The 22,027-nt window shown below is 39.8% G+C and overlaps 1 protein-coding gene and 1 pseudogene across 1 annotated transcript; one reads left to right on the top strand and one right to left on the bottom strand.

Moving 5' to 3' along the window:
- Positions 1 to 6,669: 6,669 nt before the first annotated feature.
- Positions 6,670 to 16,845, bottom strand: LOC146697069 (beta-1,3-galactosyl-O-glycosyl-glycoprotein beta-1,6-N-acetylglucosaminyltransferase-like; annotated as a pseudogene).
- rfk (riboflavin kinase) lies at positions 16,741 to 21,970 on the top strand. The gene is made up of 4 exons (XM_085475531.1): positions 16,741 to 17,283; positions 18,223 to 18,374; positions 20,410 to 20,512; positions 20,675 to 21,970. Exons 1-4 carry the CDS (start codon positions 17,202 to 17,204, stop codon positions 20,848 to 20,850), a joined length of 513 nt encoding a protein of 170 aa, XP_085331657.1. The 5' UTR covers positions 16,741 to 17,201; the 3' UTR covers positions 20,851 to 21,970.
- Positions 21,971 to 22,027: the final 57 nt, after the last annotated feature.

Genomic DNA, 22,027 nt, shown 5'->3' with positions numbered 1-22,027 from the left:
GGAGTCACAACAGGGCGGGAGCTTATCTGTTATATAGAGAAGGAGGTAGATGAGTCCATCAAAGAGCATGTTATCTTCCTGTTAATAAAAATAGTATTCATTTGAATTTATGTAATGTACATGTAAAGCAGCGCTATACAGTAGATAAGGGGAATCTCTTAACAATGTAAAACTGGCTGAACTGGTTTTTCGTATCAGTGCATCCAAAATCAGTTAACAACCCATCCATCCATCCATCCATCCTCATCCGCTTTGTCCAGGGCCGGGTCGCGGGGACAGCAGCCTAAGCAAAGAGGCCCAGACCTCCCTCTCGCCAGCCACCTCCTCCAGCTTATCCGGGGGAATACCAAGGCGTTCTCAGTTAACAACAACCAAACATTATGTTATGTTACCAAGTTTTCCACTTTATGTCAGCAAAGTTTACAGAGTACTACTAATATTTTCATTGCTATTGCTGGGGGGAGGGTTGTGAAATTGTAGATCCTTAATATATGTTTTTCTGTGATCTATACATTGAGTGTATTTTGCAATTTGAATGTATTTTCATATTAAAATGTTGAATCTAAATTTAAAAAAAAAAAAAATTACTTTGTAATAAATACCAGACATCATACTGTTTACATTTTAAATTGCAGATTATAAAACTGTTCTACAAGGGCCCTGGTTTGTTAAAGGATAGGTCCTGAGTCACCCTCTTGTGGTTTGTTTCATTCAGCAAAGAATGGTGACAAAACTCCCAGACCTCTAAAATGATTGGTTTGAATTTTAAAACAACTAAACTTGTGGCTGTTCACATATGAATATTGTCAGAGGGAAAGTACTTAAGAAATGAGACAAGTAAGAGCTGTCAATACAAACCGAAAATAACTGTAGCTAATGTTTGGTGATTTAATAAATAACGTGCTTGGGAAAGACACTGAAGAGCTGGAAGAGACAGGGGAGGATGAATGTTGGAACAGTTAGTGTTATAATATATTATTATATTATTATATAGCAATATATTACTACTATATATATTACCATATTATAACTCATTTTAATATCTATAGTGTATTTGAAAGCATGATGCTTAACATTGTCCGCCCCAGCTGTGAAACTCAGAAACCAGTCTTACTTGTTATCATCTATCGTCCACCTGGGCCTTACACAGAGTTTCTGTCTGATTTCTCAGACTTTATATCTAATTTAGTTCTGAGCTCAGATAAAATAATTATTGTGGGTGATTTTAACATCCATGTAGATGCTAAAAATGACAGCCTCAACATGGCATTTAATCTGTTATTAGACTCAATTGGTTTCTCTCAAAATGTAAAAGAACCCACCCACCACTTCAATCACACTCTAGATTTTGTTTTATCATATGGCATAGAAACTGAACATTTAACAGTGTTTCCTGAAAACCCTCTCCTGTCTGATCATTTCCTGATAACATTTACATTTACAATAATTGATTACACAGCGGTGGAGAGTAGATTTTATCAAAGTAGATGTCTTTCTGAAAGCGCTGTAACTAAGTTTAAGAATATAATCCACCCAATGTTAACATCTTCAATGCCCTGTACCAACACAGAGCAGAGCAGCTATCTGAACGCTACCCCAACAGAGGTCGATTATCTTGTTAATAATTTCACCTCCTCACTACGTACGACTCTGGATACTGTAGCTCCTGTGAAAACTAAGGTCTCTAATCAGAAGTACCTGACTCCGTGGTATAATTCTCAAACACGTACCCTAAAGCAGATGACTCGTAATCTGGAGAGGAAATGGCGTGTCACAAATTTAGAGGATTATCATTTAGCCTGGAGAAATAGTTTGCTGCTTTATAAGAAAGCCCTCCGCAAAGCCAGAACATCTTACTATTCATCACTGATTGAAGAAAATAAGAACAACCCCAAGTTTTTCTTCAGCACTGTAGCCAGGCTGACAAAAAGTCAGAGCTCTTTTGAGCCAACAATCCCTTTAACGTTAACTAGTAACGACTTCATGAACTTCTTCACAAATAAAATTTTTATCATTAGAGAAAAAATTACCAATAATCATCCCACAGATGTAATATTATCTACAGCTACTCTTAGTACCATTGATGTTAAGTTAGACTCTTTTTCTCCAATTGATCTTTCTGAGTTAACTTCACTAATTACTTCCTCCAAACCATCAACGTGTCTTTTAGACCCCATTCCTACAAAACTGCTCAAAGAAGTCCTGCCATTAATTAATTCTTCGATCTTAAATATGATCAACCTATCTCTAATAATCGACTATGTACCACAGGCCTTCAAGCTGGCTGTAGTTAAACCTTTACTCAAAAAGCCATCTCTAGACCCAGCAGTCTTAGCTAATTATAGGCCAATCTCCAACCTTCCTTTCATATCAAAAATCCTTGAAAGAGTAGTTGTCAAACAGCTAACAGATCATCTGCAGAGGAATGGCTTATTTGAAGAGTTTCAGTCAGGTTTCAGAGCTCATCACAGCACAGAAACAGCTTTAGTGAAGGTTACAAATGATCTTCTTATGGCCTCTGACAGTGGACTCATCTCTGTGCTTGTCCTGCAAGACCTCAGTGCAGCGTTCGATACTGTTCACCATAATATCCTATTAGAGCGATTAGAACATGGTGTAGGTATTACAGGTACTGCACTGCAGTGGTTTGTATCATATCTATCTAATAGACTCCAATTTGTGCATGTAAATGGAGAGTCCTCTTCACACACTGAGGTTAATTATGGAGTTCCACAGGGTTCAGTGCTAGGACCAATTCTGTTTACATTATACATGCTTCCCTTAGGCAGTATCATTAGAAGACATAGCATACATTTTCACTGCTATGCTGATGACACCCAGCTCTATCTGTCCATGAAGCCAGATAACACACACCAATTAGTTAAACTGCAGGAATGTCTTAAAGACATAAAGACCTGGATGGCCGCTAACTTTCTGCTTCTTAATTCAGATAAAACTGAGGTTATTGTACTCGGCCCTGAAAATCTTAGAAATATGGTATCTAACCAGATTCTTACTCTGGATGGCATTACCTTGGCCTCCAGTAACGCTGTGAGGAACCTTGGAGTCATTTTTAACCTCTGTCTCTCTTCCACAGCATGTCTTTATCCTGTCTTCCTTCTCTCACCCCAACCGGTCGCAGCAGATGGCCGCCCCTCCCCGAGCCTGGTTCTGCCGGAGGTTTCTTCCTGTTAAAAGGGAGTTTTTCCTTCCCACTGTCGCCAAAGTGCTTGCTCATAGGGGGTCATATGATTGTACAACATAATATCACGTTATTACAATATACATAATTATCACGTTCGTACAATAAAATTATCACGTTCGTACAATATAAATATTATTTTGTACAAACATGAAATGTATCTTGTTAGAACAATAAACTTTTCACGTTATAACGTGATATACTTCTATTTTTCTTTTGCCTGGGTTGCAACTCTACGCTTCCGTAAATATTACTTTCTACACCAGGATCCTTTTCTACGTAGCTGACGGCTGGTAACTGTGCAGGGGCAGATCTAGCAAAGTTTAGCCAGAGGGGCCGATAGGGCATGAACAGGGAAAAGGGGGCACAAAGACATACTTTTCTTTCTTATTCTCATTTAAAATGTCTAGCTTTTAATAAATAATTATCCGAATCTTACACCCAAAGTTTTAATCTGATGTAAAATGTATAGAAGTCCATTACTGTATATACACTGAACAAAAATATAAATGCAACACTTTTGTTTTTGCTCCCATTCCCCATGGGATGGACGTAGAGACCTAAAATTCATTCCAGATACACAATATAACCATCCCTCCCAAACAGTGGTCACAAATCAGTCCAAATGTGTGGTAGTGGGCACATCTGCCATATTGAGATAATCCATCCCACCTCACAGGTGTGCCACATCAGGATGCTGATCTGACATCATGAGTAGTGCACAGGTGTACCTCAGACTGCCCACAACAAAAGGCCACCCTGGAATGTGCAGTTTTGTCTCACAGCAAAATGCCACAGATGCCACAAGCAATGAGGGAGCGTGCAATTGGCATGCTGACAGCAGGAATGTCAACCAGATCTGTCGCCCATGCATTGAATGTTCATTTCTCAACCATAAGCCGTCTCCACAGGCGTTTCAGAGAATATGGCAGCACATCCAACCGGCCTCACAACCGCAGACCTCGTGTAACCACACCAGCCCAGGACCTCCACATCCAGCAGGTTCACCTCCAAGATCGTCTGAGACCAGCCACCCAGACAGCTGCTGGAACAATTGGTTTGCACAACCAAACAATTTCTGCACAAACTGTCAGAAACCGTCTCAGGGACGCTCAACTGCATGCCCGTCGTCCTCATCGGGGTCTTGACCTGACTCCAGCTCGTCGCCGTAACAGACTTGTGTGGGCAAATGCTCACATTCGATGGCGTCTGGCACGTTGGAGAGGTGTGCGCTTCACGGATGAATCATGGTTCACATTGTTCAGGGCAGATGGCAGCTGAGAATGTCCCAGTTCTTGCATGGCCAGCATACTCACCGGACATGTCACCCATTGAGCATGTTCGGGATGTGCTTGACCGGCGTATACGACAGCGTGTACCAGTTCCCACGAATATCCAACAACCTCGCACAGCCATTGAAGTGGAGTGGACCAACATTCCACAGGCCACAATTGACAATCTGATAGACTCCATGCGACGATGTGTTGCACTGCATGAGGCAAATGGTGGTCACACCAGATACTGACCGGTTCTGGGTCCCCAGACCCCCAATAGCGCAAAAAACTGCACATTCCAGGGTGGCCTTTTGTTGTGGGCAGTCTGAGGTACACCTGTGCACTACTCATGATGTCAGATCAGCATCCTGATGTGGCACACCTGTGAGGTGGGATGGATTATCTCAATATGGCAGATGTGCCCACTACCACACATTTGGACTGATTTGTGACCACTGTTTGGGAGGGATGGTTATATTGTGTATCTGGAATGAATTTTAGGTCTCTACGTCCATCCCATGGGGAATGGGAGCAGTAACAAAGGTGTTGCGTTTATATTTTTGTTGAGTGTAGTAACTATTAAGTCTAATATACCCTAGTAAGCTATAGTACTGTGGCGAGCTCATAAAAGGAGGAGACAGAATTCCGTTCGGTCTTGCTCCCCCGCCCTCTTAGCCAGGGAGCACAGCCATTTATTTACATCTGCCAGGAGAACACTGCCACTAGCTAACTGCTCAGCGCGGCAACAGCACAGCACAGCACAGCAACAACAACAACAACACGCAGGGCGCCCTCTGACCCCGGAAGGACACACCGTCGCAGCGAGAGGGCGTCACCCGTCACTATGGTAACATAAACAAAACATAACTGTAAAAACAGAACCCCGAACAGCCCTGACCCGCTACAGTACTTTTTCCTTTGGGAAGGTACCATCTGTGCAGTCTGCAATTTTGTTGAAGAAAGATGTTGAATCTATTTAATTATTCTTGAAAAATAATTCATTTCTGTGCATTTTTTTTCACCCTGCATCAAATTAAAGTTGATTACGTCGATTAAGCATCATGAGGTGGGGGGTGGTTCCCTTTTTTTAAATTTTTTTTTTGCTGGGAGTTTGCAACGCTATTAGTTAGGTTGCTTACTCTTTAAAATACCAGAATAGGGAGGATGGTTTAAGTTTATTAGATTGATCAGTTTTGCTGAACTATGAAATATTTTGGGTGCAGTGTATTTTTTGCATACAGGTATAACAGAATAGCTTTAGTGTGTTTTTTTATAAACTTGAGTTTGAACTTATACAAAATGCAGCAAGATATTAAAAAACAGTTTTAATGATTAAAAAACACACTATATCGGATTCATATCGGTATCGACCGATATCCAAATTTATAATATCGGTATCGGACATAAAAAAGTGGTATCGTGCCATCTCTAGTCAGTACAAAGATTTTAAAATGAATTCTAAAATGTTTCATGACTTTACTTTGAAATTACTGTGACACACACGCGCACACACACAAACAAAAGAATGTGCTAACAGAACACAGAAGATGGCTAGGCCTCCCTAAGCCTGTTTCTATTTCTTCCTGTTAAAAAGGAGTTTTTCCTTCCTGGTGTTGCCAGTGCTTGCTCATAGGGGGTTGTCTTTCTAATATTGCAACTTTTGCGGTAATGCTATGTAAATAAAACTGAATGTAATTGAACAGAATATCTTGATACTGTACATATTTTCTGTTTGTACCTATGCAAGCTACAGAGGCACATAGTTCAGAGTATTTTTGGTCACATGTACTGAGGTGAGTTTGACTTATGTTTAGGGCTGTAGTTTTTCTGGAAATTAAATAATTCACCCAGCCTTTTTTTCTACATAGACTGCAATCAACTTTCTTGCAAGTTTTCCTTGTGTTTTTTCCTTAACTATAATCACAGCCAAAACCAAAATAATTTTGAATAGCACTAATAAACTAAATGGATTAAAATATTTTCTCAGGTGGAATGCTTAAATTAGTTTTTTGGGATTTCGGTTATGAACCTCTCAGATGCCATGGTAAAATGGCAATGATAGTCTGCTTACAGTATATATAAATATACATAATGGCATGCTAATTTAAAATGAACATTGAAAGAATATGTTTATAGTTAGGTTGGGTTTATAGTTTTTTAATATTAATTTATAATAGATAATAAACACTTCACCTAAACTAACTCAGTCAGTGCCTTGTGTCTCAGATATTTCTCCAAGCAGTAGACAGCAATGGGATCTCTGTCTGCATCAAACTTATTGGCAAAAAAAGGTGATGCTGTTCAATCAACCACTGCAGGTCTCCAGCACCATACACACATATTGATCTGACATGATGGCCTTTACATTCTGGGTATACTGCTTGCAAGGAACGCTCTGACCCCTCGTGCCACTGCGACTTCACGAGCCGTACAATTGCATTCATGTCAGTAATATCGAATTTACTGTTGGGCCACGATGAGCCAGGAACACCAGGCATTCGTTGTATTGTTGCCCACAGAAACTCATCAGGACTGTAGGTGTCTTTGGCCCACTCAATGAGGGCCTGTATTCGCTCGTCTTCCAACACACTGCGAATGTAACCTCGGTTGACCACAATGTAGGCATTTCCTGATAGTATGGGCAGATTAAAGGGAGTTGGATCCTTTGTTTTTCCTGTTGGCTGGGACAATTGAAAAGTTAATATGGTAAATGGCCTGTATTTATATAGCGCTTTACTAGTCCCTAAGGACCCCAAAGCGCTTTACATATCCAGTCATCCACCCATTCACGCACACATTCACACACAATATGATGGTAAGTCAATCTGAATTGAAGGTTTTTACAAATGCAAAGACTATAGAGATTGACAGACTACGTGACTTTCGCGCATTGCATGCCAGTAACTCGTGGCAAAACAATCCAAGTACCTGCATCAAATGCAAGCATTTGCAGCACCGCAAAACGTTCATTCTTCGGTTCCAATAAATTCTTGCTTTTTCTTTGCCCCCCAAAAAGGTATGTACAAAACGAAGGAGAACAATGCCGGTCCGTACAAAGACAGACTTAATGAAAAGTCAAAGAAAAGATACGAGGAAAAAAATCAAACCAGTGAAAGTGTCAGACCCTTATGAGCACACAGAGGGACAAAATACGTTAGCGTGCTGCCCAACTTCACCACGCTCATATTTATAATTATCTTTGAGTGAGTGCATATTCTATTGATAATAGCAGAGGTGGGACCAAGTCATTGTTTTGCAAGTCTCAAGTAAGTCTCAAGTCTTTATCCTCAAGTCTCAAGTCAAGTCTCAAGTAATGTCAGGCAAGTCAGAGTCGAGTCTCAAGTCACTGGTGTAAAAGTCCAAGTAAAGTCACAAGTCTGAAATTTTGAATTTCAAGTCCTTTCGAGTCTTTAAAAAAAACACGAAAAAAGCATGTTGCAGTTATATGCTAAATGTAAATATTAGACCATGTAATTTTTAAATCTGTGTTTTTCTCAACACATGACAAAATAGTGAACTTAGAAAATATACACAAATTGTGAAATTGCACCTCTATAAAATGCAGCTCAATTAAACCTAGCTCCAAGAATAGTTTTCACCAACAGTTCTGAGATAAGCTGCATGTTGTTCTTGGATGCGCTTGTAGGACCGGCTTTTAAATCGCATGACAAAAATATCATACACATTAAAAAAAACTGCATCACCAACGTAGCCTGGAAAACATTTGCTAGTTAGATGAAGTCAGCTATCTCATCGTAGCATATTTATATGCATATTTATAATTATACGCTTCTTGGAGTGAGTGCATACACTCGTGAAGTTTAGTAACTTCAGGTCACTGCAACAAGCCCAGGTACAGTTTACCGACGGATGGGTACAGGACCTTGAAATGCACCGTGTAGAAAGTAAAGACCATCGTACGTATCATAAGTTTACCAGTCTCACAAATCGTCGTCATAAATACACATTCCTTAACCGTTTATTAATAGGACCTTTGAGCTCAATGGTAATTAATTAGTAGTGGAAATAATTTCTGGTAGCATCACAGAAATGTAGCAGTGACAATAATATTGTATGCTGTAATCGCACTGGGCAATTAGTGATACAAAACAACTGTTTTACCCTGCGAATAAAAGTATATGTTTTTGTCAATGTACCATAATAACAGAAGCGAAACACAATATTGTGTCAGGACAATTCACTATTTATGCACAATAAACAAAGGAGCATAGCACGACAATTTCTGTTCAGCGCCAGACTTGCTTGTAACCTATATCACCAATTATGTTATGAAAATGACGCATTAACTACAACAGCAGACTGACCTTTGTGGAAATGCTTGGAGCAGACTAACCTGTGAGCTGGAGGGTTCTGGGACGTTATATTTGATCTTTGAATGGCTGCAATCCAGTCGCCTCTTTGTTACTTCGGAAACATGGCTCGAACAATTTCTCTTCAACGACGTAATCCGATAACAACCGATCTCTTTACCCGTCGGCTTCCCGTGGCTGTCATGCGACCGGCTATTGCAGTTAATAATACAATGGCTTCTTGACATTTTTGTGTTTCTTTTTATCGCTGTGTAACTGATTTCAATTGAAAGCCTGCGTGCGCTAGTACCTCTTGCCACGAGTTCCCAGAATCCTTTGCAGTTCTACCCGTGAATGACGTCACATTTTCAATCTCTATATAATATGCATGTTAAATTTTATATTTGGGGTAAAATATCAAGTCTTTTCAAGTAAACCGGTTCAAGTCCAATTCAAGTCCCAGGTCATTGATGTAAAAGTCCAAGTCAAGTCACAAGTCTTAGAACATTTTTTCAAGTCAAGTCTAAAGTCATAAAATTAATGACTCGAGTCTGACTCGAGTCCAAGTCATGTGACTCGAGTCCACACCTCTGGATAATAGCTACATCATACATTACAAGAAATATCCAAAGAAGTACCTGGATTTGTCCATCAACTACTTGGTAAACATTCATCACCCTCTTCTTTCCTTGAGGCATTTCTTCAGACTCCAAACTGTTACCTCCTTTCAGTGAACGCAAAGCTTGCACAATTTCCAAGTTAGTTTTTAGAGGGAAATCCTGACCACAGAGGTTGATGAAGTGTTATAGAGATCAGCCATGCAGTTAAGATCAGCCTGTACACGTGTCCATCCAGCGTAGACCACATCCACAGTCTTGCTGACCATGAACACATTTGGGAAACAGGAAGTAATGGCATTCATGGCAGCAAAGACTGAGGCCGGTGCTTTTTTGTCCACATGGACACAATAAATATTTTGAGGTGCGTAGATAGCTCGCAGTAGATGCTCAAAGTTCTGCAACTAAAGATAAAAAGGATTTAATTCACTTTGTAAAATGTTTTTGCTGATACTCTTCAAAAGTAGTACTTTAGATAATAACATTATCAAATTAAATGACATATTTAGAACACCCCAATTTTTCCATTTTTTTATTGTAAATTGTGATCACAAAGGTGTGATACCACAGTATGCTCAACCACTGCTTTTATGCAAACAGAGTGGGGGCAGTTCACCACTGACCTTTTTTCAAGTTATTCATTGGACTTGAATGACTTAAATTTCAATAAATAATTGGAAAAATTGGGGTGCATATGTGTGTGTGTGTATACATATACATACCTATATATATATTTAGATATATATATAGATATATCTAGCCCCGGGACGTCGGGCTAGCGATATTGCGAGCCCTGTATCTGATTGAGGAATCACTCATCTTTGGAAAAGAGAGTTTATTACAGAGAAATGTCTCTTTCCGAAATAAAAGCTATACTATCCGCTTCTTCTGGGCTATATTCTCAGCAGCATATTAAACATATAAGGAGAATCATGTGCTAACAGCTGTCTAAATGACTCGGCTAAAGTTAGTAGCATGCTTGCTTGTTTTTTTTCTGCTTCCACTTGTCTTTGCACTAGGATGATGTCGGCGTAAATGTGCAGTCATATTCGTTGTGTTCCCACTAGTGCTTTCAGGTTAATCTCGTTGAAATGACCTTAACGCCACAACACGGCAAATCTCCGTTAACGAGCTACCGCCGATCGCCCCGTGCATGGGGCTAGACGGCCAACACGTTAACGAGCTAACTGCGCTAACACATTAGTTCCCACCCATGTAATTGAGCATTGCATGGCACATCCAACATACTGTTTTACTTTAGTGCATCACTCGCTTACCTTCAGGGTCATACGTCACATGAAAACCAAAATAATTCCAAACGCCAGATCTGAATGAGGGTGGGGGAGGTCCATGTTGCAAGGAGAGCTTAACTTCTGTCTCGCTAGCTTGCCCTGCGCTCTTCCTTCTGACGATGCTGTCTGTCTATATATATATATATTAGGGGTGCAACGATATTCGTATCGATATTGAACCGTTCGATACAGTGCTTTCGGTTCGGTACGCATATGTATCGAACAATACAACATTTGTAATTTATTTTATCAACTTTCCTTCTGACGATGCTGTCTGTGTGGAGCGCTCAGTGAATCTGCGTTCGATTACTCCGCCTAGGCTGCACTGTCGAGCGCAGATCCACTGAGCGCTCCACACAGACAGCATAGTCAGAAGGAAGAGCACAGAGCAAGCTAGCGTGACAGAAGTTAAGCTCTCCTTGCAACATGGCAAATTGAACCTCCCCCACCCTCATTCAGATCTGGCGTTTGGAATTATTTTGGTTTTCATGTGAGGTATGACCCTGAAGGTAAGCGCTCATGGACTAAAGTAAAACAGTATGTTGGATGTGCCACGCAATGCTCAATTACATGGGTGGGAGCTAGCGTGTTAGCGCAGTTAGCTCGTTAACGTGTTGGCTGTCTAGCTCCATGCACAGGGCTATCAGGGGTAGCTCGTTAACGGAGATTTGCCGTGTTGTGGCGTTAAGGTCATTTTAACGAGGTTAACCTGGAAGCACTAGTGGGAACACAACGAATATGACTGCACATTTAGGCCGACATCATCCTAGTGCAAAGACAAAAACAACAAGCATGCATGCTACAAACTTTAGCCGAGTCATTTAGACAGCCGTTAGCACAGGATTCTCCTTATGGGGACCTGATATGTTTAATATGCTGCTGAGAATATAGCCCAGAAGAAGCGGATAGTATAGCTTTTATTTTGGAAAGAGACATTTCTCTGTAATAAACTCTCTTTTCCAAAGATGAGTGATTCCTCAATCAGATACAGGGCTCGCAAAATCGCTAGCCCGACGTCCTGGGGCTAGAGATTTTTCCAGTCGGGCTACCAAAATCTATCTCTGCCCTGCCCGTCGGCCTATCGTAGGAAGGAAAAATATATGTCAATGCTTTTGCATTCTTTCGGAAATGTAGCTGGGTAATTATGTCATTGGCATCGGTGAGCCACTGTCAATATGTGACATATTGAAATTGCGTTTGAATTTGCGCTTGTTTTTTGCTTTCACTTTGCAATCGCGTGAACTGTGTATAGAGAGCGACAGCACTGATTGGTGAGTGATGATAATTTGTGCACCAATTCCTCTGACATTGTCTTATTAATCGTTAGCTTACTACGCAAACATGACAAGTGAAATCTCCCGCAGCAAGCTTAAACATGTGAGAGGTTGATCGCGCAGAGAATCGCTGAGCTTATGTGAGTGCGTGTGTAAAAGCAGCAGGATTTATATTTCAGTTCTGCTGAGCCAAATAAGACAGGTCAGGGTGAAGAAGTGACAGCCAAAGAAAAGCTTACCGCAAAACGGAAAAGTTATGACAAATCAGACTATAAGGCAAAAAGAAAGTGCAGCTTTATGGTTCCATGGACAAAAGAATTTCTGTGGCTGCGATATGATGAGCTAAATAACCAGGGCTGCACATAAGTTGTCCGCAGGTGCGCATTCGCTGTCAAAATAAAAAACACGCACAAGGGTTAGGGTTAAATTTTAAAACTGTACTTTTGAGTTAAAATATATATTTATAATTTTAATAAATGACAAATTAAAAAGGCATGAACATTTTTTTTTGTATCGAAAAAATATCGAACCGTGACACCAAAGTATCGAACCGAACCGAACCGTGAATTTTGTGTATCGTTGCACCCCTAATATATATATATATATATATATGTTGTCCTTTCATCTCAGAGAGTGCTGTCATAAAGCTCCTTGCTTGTGTTAGCGTGATCATTTATACACCTTTAGAAATCACCTGTCGAAACACTTCATCTTTTGGTGGATATATTTAAGCACTGGATGATCCAAAATGAGCATTTACATGATCTCTTCTGTTTAGACAGCCACAGTCTGCAAGCAGTTAGCTGCAGCCAACTTCCCAAAAAGAGAGTAATCTATCTTAGCTTTACACAAAGTTTTATATGAGAATGTGCATCTATCTGATTAGTTGAATAATGACGCAGGTAAAGAGCCATGCTTTTGACTTTGCACTCCCTGATTTGTTCTCCTCATGACCAGTGTTGGTCAAGTTACTTGAAAAAAATAATCAATAAATAATTACTGATTACTTCCCCCAAAAAAGTAAACCCATTACTTTATTGATTACTTATTTTCAAAAGTAATTAATTACTTAGTTACTTTTTAAAAACACGATTTACAACCTGAATAGTTGATAAAGCAATTGATCTTTCACGTGTGCTCAGAATAGTGGCACAAAAATAACGCCATATATTTTCACCTGTAAAGTAGGAGTGTGGTAGGCGGAGGTTTGCCCTGGTGCAGGTGTGTCGCAGCGGTCAGTTGAAGAATCCGCGAGTTTCTCTGTGAATTTCCCATTACGTCACTGCGCACTCTGTGCTTGCTTGGATGTTTAGGGGGTTTTTTTGCTGTAAAAAGAAGTTTTCTTCCCACGCACAACGGACACTAATGTTTTTGTCACTTTTTACGGAATCAAACTCAAAATAAGCTCAGTTTTTCCCACGCTTTAAACACTGCACGCTCATTCTCTCTCCCGCACTCGATATATTATCCACTGAACATAGAGATTTTTGCAATAGTAATCCCTTACTTTACTCGTTACTTGAAAAAAGTAATCGGATTACATTAACGCGTTACTGCCAATCTCTGCTCATGACCCTTCCAGATGGGAATGGTCAATGACCTCCAGTCAGGGAGCTTGTCCTGTGTGAGAAAACTCCTCCCTACTATAGCTGTTAATGGAGATGGTAATAGGGATGTGATCACCTGTGATAAACCTCAAACACTGAAATCAGATCCCTTTGACACCTTAATGCCATCATGAAATAAACAAAGAAAAGAAAAAACAACAAAAAACAAAACCAGGAATTATGTTCATACTCACACAAAGTTTGTCACAAAGTTTAACTGGTCATTTGGCCACAAACCCACAAATTCAATTCAAGTTCCCGTTTGGTCTAATAGCCACAGGACCTGGGTATCTAACTGAAGAAAAAATTCTCCACCGCAATGGGAGAGACTGATCAAAATCATACATGGTAGACCTTTTTCTCCCCTTCACTGTACATGTCTAAAAACCTTAGTAGGTTACCACAGAAGTTTCCAGTCTGTCATCATCTCATTAATGGCAGAATTACACAGTCTTCCCATTTGCCAGAATCCATTTTAGGATTTCATTGATTACTTTGGAATTATTTCATGGCATGGCTCCGCTCTAAAAACTGTTGGGGGCAGGCGGGGTGTCCTTTTAACGTTTTATCACAAAAATAAATAAATTTCCTATTAGACCACCACCATCATCTCGCCATTTCAAAGGCGTAAAGATGTTTTAAATGTTTTATATCCATCCATCCATTCGCTTATCCTTTTCAGGGTCGCGGGAGCCTATCCCAGCTGTCATAGGGCGAGAGGCAGGGTACACCCTGGACAGGTCACCAGTCTGTCGCAGGGGCCAACACACAGAGACAGACAACCACTTTCACATAGTGGCAATTTGGATTATCCAATTAACCTATCCCCCGCATGTCTTTGGACGGTGGGAGGAAGCCGGAGTACCCGGAGGGAACCCACGCAAACTCCACACAGAAAGACCCCGGCCTGATGGTGGAATTGAACTCAGGACCTTCTTGGTGTGCGGCAACAGTGCTAACCACCGTGCCACCGTGCTGCCCTCTGTGCTGGACTCTCTTTTATATCATCTTCCTAAAATTTTACTCTTTCCTTATTTGTCGTTTTTTGCATTTGTTTTTCTTAAAGACACACACAGGTCTGTATTGGTTATAGGATCTATCCATTGCATGCATTTTGGAATTTAAATGTATTTCATATTGAAATATTTAATCAGATTTTTCAAAATTAATTACCCAACAGCATACTGCTAGATTTTAAATTTCAGATTACAAAACTGTTAGGTCTACACAGGCCCTGTTTGGTAAGGGAATGGCCTCGAGCTGCCCTCTTGTGGTCTGTTTCATTCAGCAAAGGACAGTGACAAAACTCAGACCTTAAAGACAATTGGTTTAAAATATAAAAGAACTAACCTAACCCTTTTTATTTTTAGTTCAGTTAAATAAAATGTTTTTCCACACCTATTTCGGGTTTTACTTTAGTTATATATATAGTAACTATAATGACCTTGGAGAGAAGGTAGCAGACTTTTTATCCAGACTATCAGAAGATGCCTGAGGAGTGGAGAAAATGCTTGCTGGTACAGATTTTTCAAGAACTCAGATAATCTGCAGTGCTGTAATAACTACAGAGGAATAAAGTTCATAAGCCATACCATCAAGCTGTGGGAAAGAGTTCCTGAAGCTAGGCTAAGACGAGAGGTGATGATCAGTGAGCGACAGTATGGCTTCATGCAGAGAGCTCTACAGATGTGATGTTTGCTTTTAGAGTGTTGATGGAGAAGTGCAGAGAAGGTTAGAAGAAACTGGAACTGTGTCATTGTCGATCGACAGAAAGCATATGGTAGGGTGCCAAGTGAAGAATTGTGATACTGCAGGAGGAAGTCAGGAGTGACAGAGACGTACGTGAGGGTGGAGCAGGACATATGGCAACACTTTCAACACTTTGAGCTGATCTTTCCCAATGAAACATTAAAAAAAATATGCCTGTAAATAAAGAAATATGTCACTTGTATAATATTCACAAATCAGGTGGGAGGGTTTTTTTTGGATAAGTGTTAATACCTGGGGTCAACCTCCTGTGGGATAAAAAGGGGATGTTTTTCTGTTATTTTAGTATCTGCATTATTAGTTCATCAGAATCATATAATCAGCTTTGCATTAAACATTTATTGAAGCTTTTGACCTTACATTAACCTTTACATTACAGTGATTGTTATAACCTTAGGTTAATCTTCTATTTACAGGTACCAGAATAATCATATGATCTTTCATTGCAGGTGTAACCATGATCATCTCACACATATTGCAGTTTGTTGCTCATTATAGAGTTGTGCTCAAGTTAATAAGGGTTAAAAGCTACAGTCAGCACGAATGTCTGGCTGATCTATGGAGGGGAAAGGCTTCGAGCATAGAAGGCCGCACGCGCTTACACAACACTGATATAATGTTATTCTTTGTGATTCTGTATTCAGTTATATCTTTTGTTATGTTTTAAGTAGTGGCAGTTGATTAAACAATATTCATTTAATATTACATACTTGATTCAGAGCATTACACACTGATCACCTTAATCACTTTGGAAATCCTTGTAGCTGCAATGTTGTGTCTCCGCAGGGGGACAGTTGGCTCCAGGAGACAGGTGGGAGTCAGTGCCTGTCCTCGGGAAGGAGCGAATGTTCTTTTCTGTGTTAAATAAACTGTCAACATTGATTGTATTGCACCTGTCTTACGCATGAAGGGGCGTTCTAATACCCTGATTTCATAAAACTATGGAAATGTGGTTTTTGAGGCGAGATCTGAGGCTGTCTGCGTACGGTGTCCATCTCCCACTCGTGTGACCATTAAAATCATTGTTTGAGTCAACCCGGCCGGACCAGTGTTGTTCTTTGGGTTTTTCCTCTTGTGTCCATCCCCAATATATGAATCTGTAACATAATACTAACAGGAGTATAAAAAATGGACATGGAAAACCATAGTACAGCTTTTATGTATAAACATGTGGTTGCTCATTACCTGCCATCCCAAACCAGCAAACTCAAATTCATGTAGTTTTGACTAGTGGCATTAGTATAAAAGAAAAGACTGCCAAGTCAACCCTCCTGATTAAAAACTAATCGAGCTGTCCGTACATCTCCTCAACTCCTTTGCCAGAGTATCTGTAATCGCTATATTTCCTACAGCACCTGAAGGCAGCACATGGCTACTCGTCCGTCTTTGGTCACGTGGTCAGTGACATCAGACGAAGCGTTGGTGACGCAGATATGTGATGGTGCAACACACGTAATATAACCGGCTACCTGTGAGGATCTGTACTTCGTTTTCTCAGTCATACGGAGAGTGGATCTGTCTGAAGCGGAGACTTCTGTCTGTCAGATCTGGTGTAAGCAGCACTTTTGGAGAAAACCGCTTTAGGAATTATTCGTTTCCAGTAAGGCTAACAGTTATTAGCGCTGATAGCATAGTAAGTGAACTTTCACGGTTCAACCTTAACCTACTCGAGGAGGACAGCATAATAGCTAAAGACTAATGTGAACTTTGAACTCTACAGGGGCAAAATTTGGGCAAAAAGAGTGCGTTAGATAACCGTGTAGTCCTGTCTGTTTAGCTAGCCGGACTTCCGTGTGTCGTTCGAGGTCATTCTGTAGCGCTCATTCAAGAGACACAGCTTCTGTCCCAGACTCTAGTCATGAAGAGCCTGCCGTACTTCTGTCGGGGAGAGGTCGTTCGAGGATTTGGAAGGGGAAGCAAAGAACTCGGTATTCCCACAGGTGAGTTGACTATTTTACCATTTGTTTGCAGGGCTTTTAATTAAGCTTAACTAAACACCGATTTACGCAAATAACGTAGTTGGAATTAGTAGTTGGAAACAACCGTAGACAAAGTTAACATTAGTGGTCTGATTTTATATAATACATGTGCGTTATAGCACGTGTGATCAGTTACTCTGTTAGTCCAACTGTTCTTTGTACTGCCCCTTTACACACGACTGAACTGCTCTGCACCTTTTACGTAAATATCGTTTAGTTTTTTACCACAATGTCACGATGATTCACAGCTTTTAATTACTTCATTTATCCTCACGTGTACTTTTCGAAATAAGCTCAGTTTTTGTTTTACACCACCTATAAGTTTAGGGTTTAAGATCTTTACACTTAACCAGTATCAGTCCAATAGCTTTGAAAACAACTAATAAGGACTGCATTTTAAACACCTGTTGACCAGGCAGCGTTCAGCATTTGTTTTTTTTTGCTGTAAGAAATGGCCAAATGAATGAACTGTGGGCTTTACTCTAAGAGATCAGAATGGAGCTCTGGGCAGCGTGCAGTCACGGACAAAACCAAAACACATGAGTTTATATGGCCTTGAGCATTTTGCAAGATTTTTGGCTTAAAATCAAACTTGCATAGGATATTGGATGCAGTTTGTTTGTAATAAATGTCTTTCATGTATATTTTTTTTGTCCTCCACAGAAGTTTCTCAAGCAGTTTGTCTCGTTTCACAGTACCAGTTTTGAATACACTGAAGTTAACAGATTAATCAAATGCTTTCTGCAAACATTTCTGGCCTTCATTATCATAAAAAGCAGTTGAACGCTTCAGTTAAATAAAAAGTCTTCTTCTAGTTTGAAGTAATTTTGAGAAAATCACTAACTTCTTCCACAGCATCCTTTTTATTCCCATCATCTGATGTTTCCCTCTGACCTACAGCAAACTTCCAAGACTCCGTGGTGGACAATCTTCCAGCAGATATCAGCACAGGGATCTACTACGGCTGGGCTTGTGTGGGTAATGGCGATGTCTACAAAATGGTGATGAGCATCGGCTGGAACCCTTACTACAAAAATACCAAGAAATCCATGGTAAGCACTTAAATGCCATAGTGTTGTGGCCACAAAAGATGTCTTTGATAGTAAAGGGCTAAGCTAATTATGATCTAGTTATAAGTGTCCATCGATTCTACAGCTTTGGGAGGAAAATTAGATTTCACACAAATGTATTTAAGCTGAATATGTGAACTTCTTTAAAAAGTCATCTGACTAAGCCGTGGGTGAATATAGATTTGTGTGTGTGTGTGTGTGTAATATATATACACGCGCGCAATGTGCCTGGTTTTAAAGAACACTGGTCTATTCCATCTAGCGACATACTTATTTTTGCTAATGACCATGTCAACAATTTGAGACGTGTTAGTCAGGGTGGATTCTCATAAATCTCCTCAGCAATTCATTTATTTAATTTTTGTCTAGTTTACCAGATGGGAATTTCCCCTGTCTCAATCGTGCCCATTGTATATCAAAAAAGGATACTTTTTTGCATCCTCACAGTGGGAAGAAGTTTAAATAAAAAAACAGAATCTCCTGTAGAAAAGAGAACTGTATTCTACTTGTTAAAATGGCCATGTGGCTAGCATATGCAGGTAAAACTAAGCAGATTTAAAAATAAGGATTTCTGAAGATAACAGGAGCGTAAGAAATGGACACGAGAGCTCCAGTGTTTAGGCATTTTAATGCAGCTGTCTGTCTTGTGGGTTCCCTTCCCTTTCAATGTGTAGAAATGTTACCTCCTCTCAAAAGTGTAGATTCAGACCGATTATTGTTACAGAGAGACAGATATAGCTTATGTGCACTACAGACTGAAAGCCCTAAAGGCTTGGACTGTTAAAATGCTTTTTGTGGTCAATTATATGGGTTATCCCCTCTATTTTTATACTTAGTGTGAGGTTGTTTCGAGTCTAGAAAGTGCCATGCATTCGTTTCTTTGTGAACTTGCCTTTTTTTCCGCCTGTGTCTGTTTTTAATATTTCTAATAATGTTGTGCATAAAATCATTTTGACAGTTTTAGTTTAAACTGTGTTTTGTTGTTTTTGTTTGTTTTTCATCTGGATTGCAGATGGCTTGTAGACATTCTTATTACTGATTTGTCCTTTTTTTTTTTTTTTTTTTTTTTTTTTTTTTTTTTCTTCACCAGTATTTACTTTTTCCACCAAAGGTCATTTTCACATTGACACTGTCCACTACTGTTTGTATGTGTTTTACATTGAGTTTTCAGTACTGTGCAAAAGTCTTTTGCCATCATTTGTCACTCAGTATTTTAGCTTTCAAGGACTCTGACTTTCTTATAATCTTCTAAATGTTAAGTTTTCTGCAGGTCTTTCAAACGTTGCCTGCTTTTTCACTCATTGTCAGGCCCCACTTTCAGAGGAATGTTTTTGTTTAAGCCACTTACAACTGACTTATGAGTCATCAAAGCATTAAAAAAAACAACTGAAGAAATTAACCAGTGTGATGTGTAAACGCAACACACAGTTTAGCAAAGACTCTGTTTTAAATTGTATCTTCTGACACTTTGTTAATATTTGTTCCCATTTTGTTGTAAAATCTATAAAATAATTCCAACAAAAACAGATTAACAAACAAAATAGTATTTTTGTATCTTTGTACAAGTGGAGAACAAACAGAATAGCAGATGAACCGTATTTAAAATAGGGGGGAAAAAAATCTGCAAACACCTGACGCAGAACCTTGAGTTTGGACCTTTAGTTGATGCATCAACTGTTCACTGAAGCCTCAACAGAAATGGGCTCAGTGGAAGGGTGGCTGGGAAACTGAGAGAACCCTGATGTATGCCAAAAAGCCCAACATCTGGACTAAAAACTGATTTCTGTCAGCACTAATTTAAAAACATCAAATTCTTCAAATCATTTTGTCCAGCAAAGCAGTCTGGATATGGCGTGTCCTCCACACGCTGGCATTGATTGGCTTTTTATTTTGCAAGTCACTTCTTTTCCCCACATGCAGGATAGCTGCGAATGCAACATTGTAACATTTTTCTAATACAAAAAAGCAATTCAGTCAATTATGGCTCTTATCTAACTTTATGCATTTTTGGTTATAGGAGACTCATGTGATACACAAATTCAAAGAAGACTTTTATGGAGAAGTTCTCAGTGTGGTCCTTGTGGGCTACATCCGCCCAGAAAGAAGCTTTAACTCACTCGGTATGCCTTTTAGTTACACTCATCTCAACACAGAAGTGATGTAGTGTGATGCCAGTAATGCCCTTTTAAAGTTTTGCTCAGTATTAAGGAATACATTTCCATCATCCCTTTTTTTGTGCGACTCTCATAACACTTTTCTCACCTTTGCCTCCGTCCTGACAGAAGCCCTCATTGCGGCAATCAACGGTGATATTGAGGAGGCCAAGATGAAGCTGGAGCTGCCAGAGCATCACAAGCTGAAAGATGACAACTTCTTCACCAGCACGGCCAACTCCTCTTCAGTCCTGCCCACCACGCCCAGCCCGTCCACGTCACAGACTATTATGAACGGTCACTAACAGCTGGCTAGGACAGCAGTGCTGTGGATACACTCACACAGACCAGAATTAGACAAAGGTTTATGTAAATGCTCAGCCTCGCTGTCACAATGCATGCACATGGACCTAATCATAAGCAATCCTTTTTTCTTTTCTTTTTTTTATTCTGTTTTTCTTTTGTTGTTGGTGTCTCTTTGTAAAGAGCTGTTAAGCTTCCTGCCTGGTTTTGTCACACAGACTGATTATGTCTGCCTCTCAACGGTCCTGCTGTATATTTTTGGAATCGTTTACTAGAGAAGGCACTAAAAACAGACCTTGGGATTAAGGTAATTGCAACCACTGCAGAGGCAGTTGTAAAATATTGTGTGTAAAAGGTACGAATAGACTATTAAGTGTCTGATCACTATTTATTTTGGTTGGAAATACATGACTTTTCTTTTTTTCTGCTTCAGCGATGGTTAAAGAGAAGGTCTGGGCATTATTATCTGCAACAAAAACACACATTGTGCAATCTGAGGCTTTTTGAAAGTCTTCAGTTTTCTTGTTTTCTCCTTACATGTCCCTCTTCAGGAAAGGAGAACGTAAAAGGACACTGCCCTAAAACTTATACACTTGGCCAGAAATTCAGTTTTGTTTTGACGCAGGAAGAAAATGGTTAAGATGGTTATTTATTGAATGATATGTTTACCTAAAATGTTTTAAGCAAAGGCTTTTATTAATCTTTATTTTTATTTTTATTTTATCTTGATTTAGGTATCACTTAACTGTCTTGTCAGTGACCGGTCCTTTTAATCAGCAGTGAATTATAGATGAACACTAAGGCTGAAAAGGGCTTTAAGCACGTTGGGAATTTGTTACTCCCTTTAGCCTTTTCATTTCAGTGTCGATGGCTTTGTTCCAGATAGAAAAACACTGGCAGGTGGAGATGCTAAAAGATCTTTTTAGTACAAGTGGAAGTGTTTAACACCAATTTATGAGAATTTGAACAGATCAAACTAGCACACTATTCTTAGTATCTGCATCGGTCAGCATTTAATATATTTACATTCAGAAACCGTTGTCAAATCCCTGGCTGGTGTTAGGTAGGTGTGTGTGTGTGTGTGTGTGTGTGTGTGTGTGTGTGTGTGTGTGTGTGTGTGTGTGTACGTACCTGTACGGCTTTTACAATGAAGTGTTTACTTTCATTCGAAGCTCTGAT

The sequence above is a fragment of the Copadichromis virginalis genome, linkage group LG12, assembly GCF_057382275.1.
Source record: "Copadichromis virginalis isolate Kocher_CV1m ecotype Utaka linkage group LG12, C_Virginalis_male_GT1.1, whole genome shotgun sequence".
NCBI lineage: Eukaryota > Metazoa > Chordata > Actinopteri > Cichliformes > Cichlidae > Copadichromis > Copadichromis virginalis.
The sequence above is the reverse complement of the archived record's forward strand: the minus strand, read 5'-3'. Positions and strand labels throughout refer to the sequence as shown.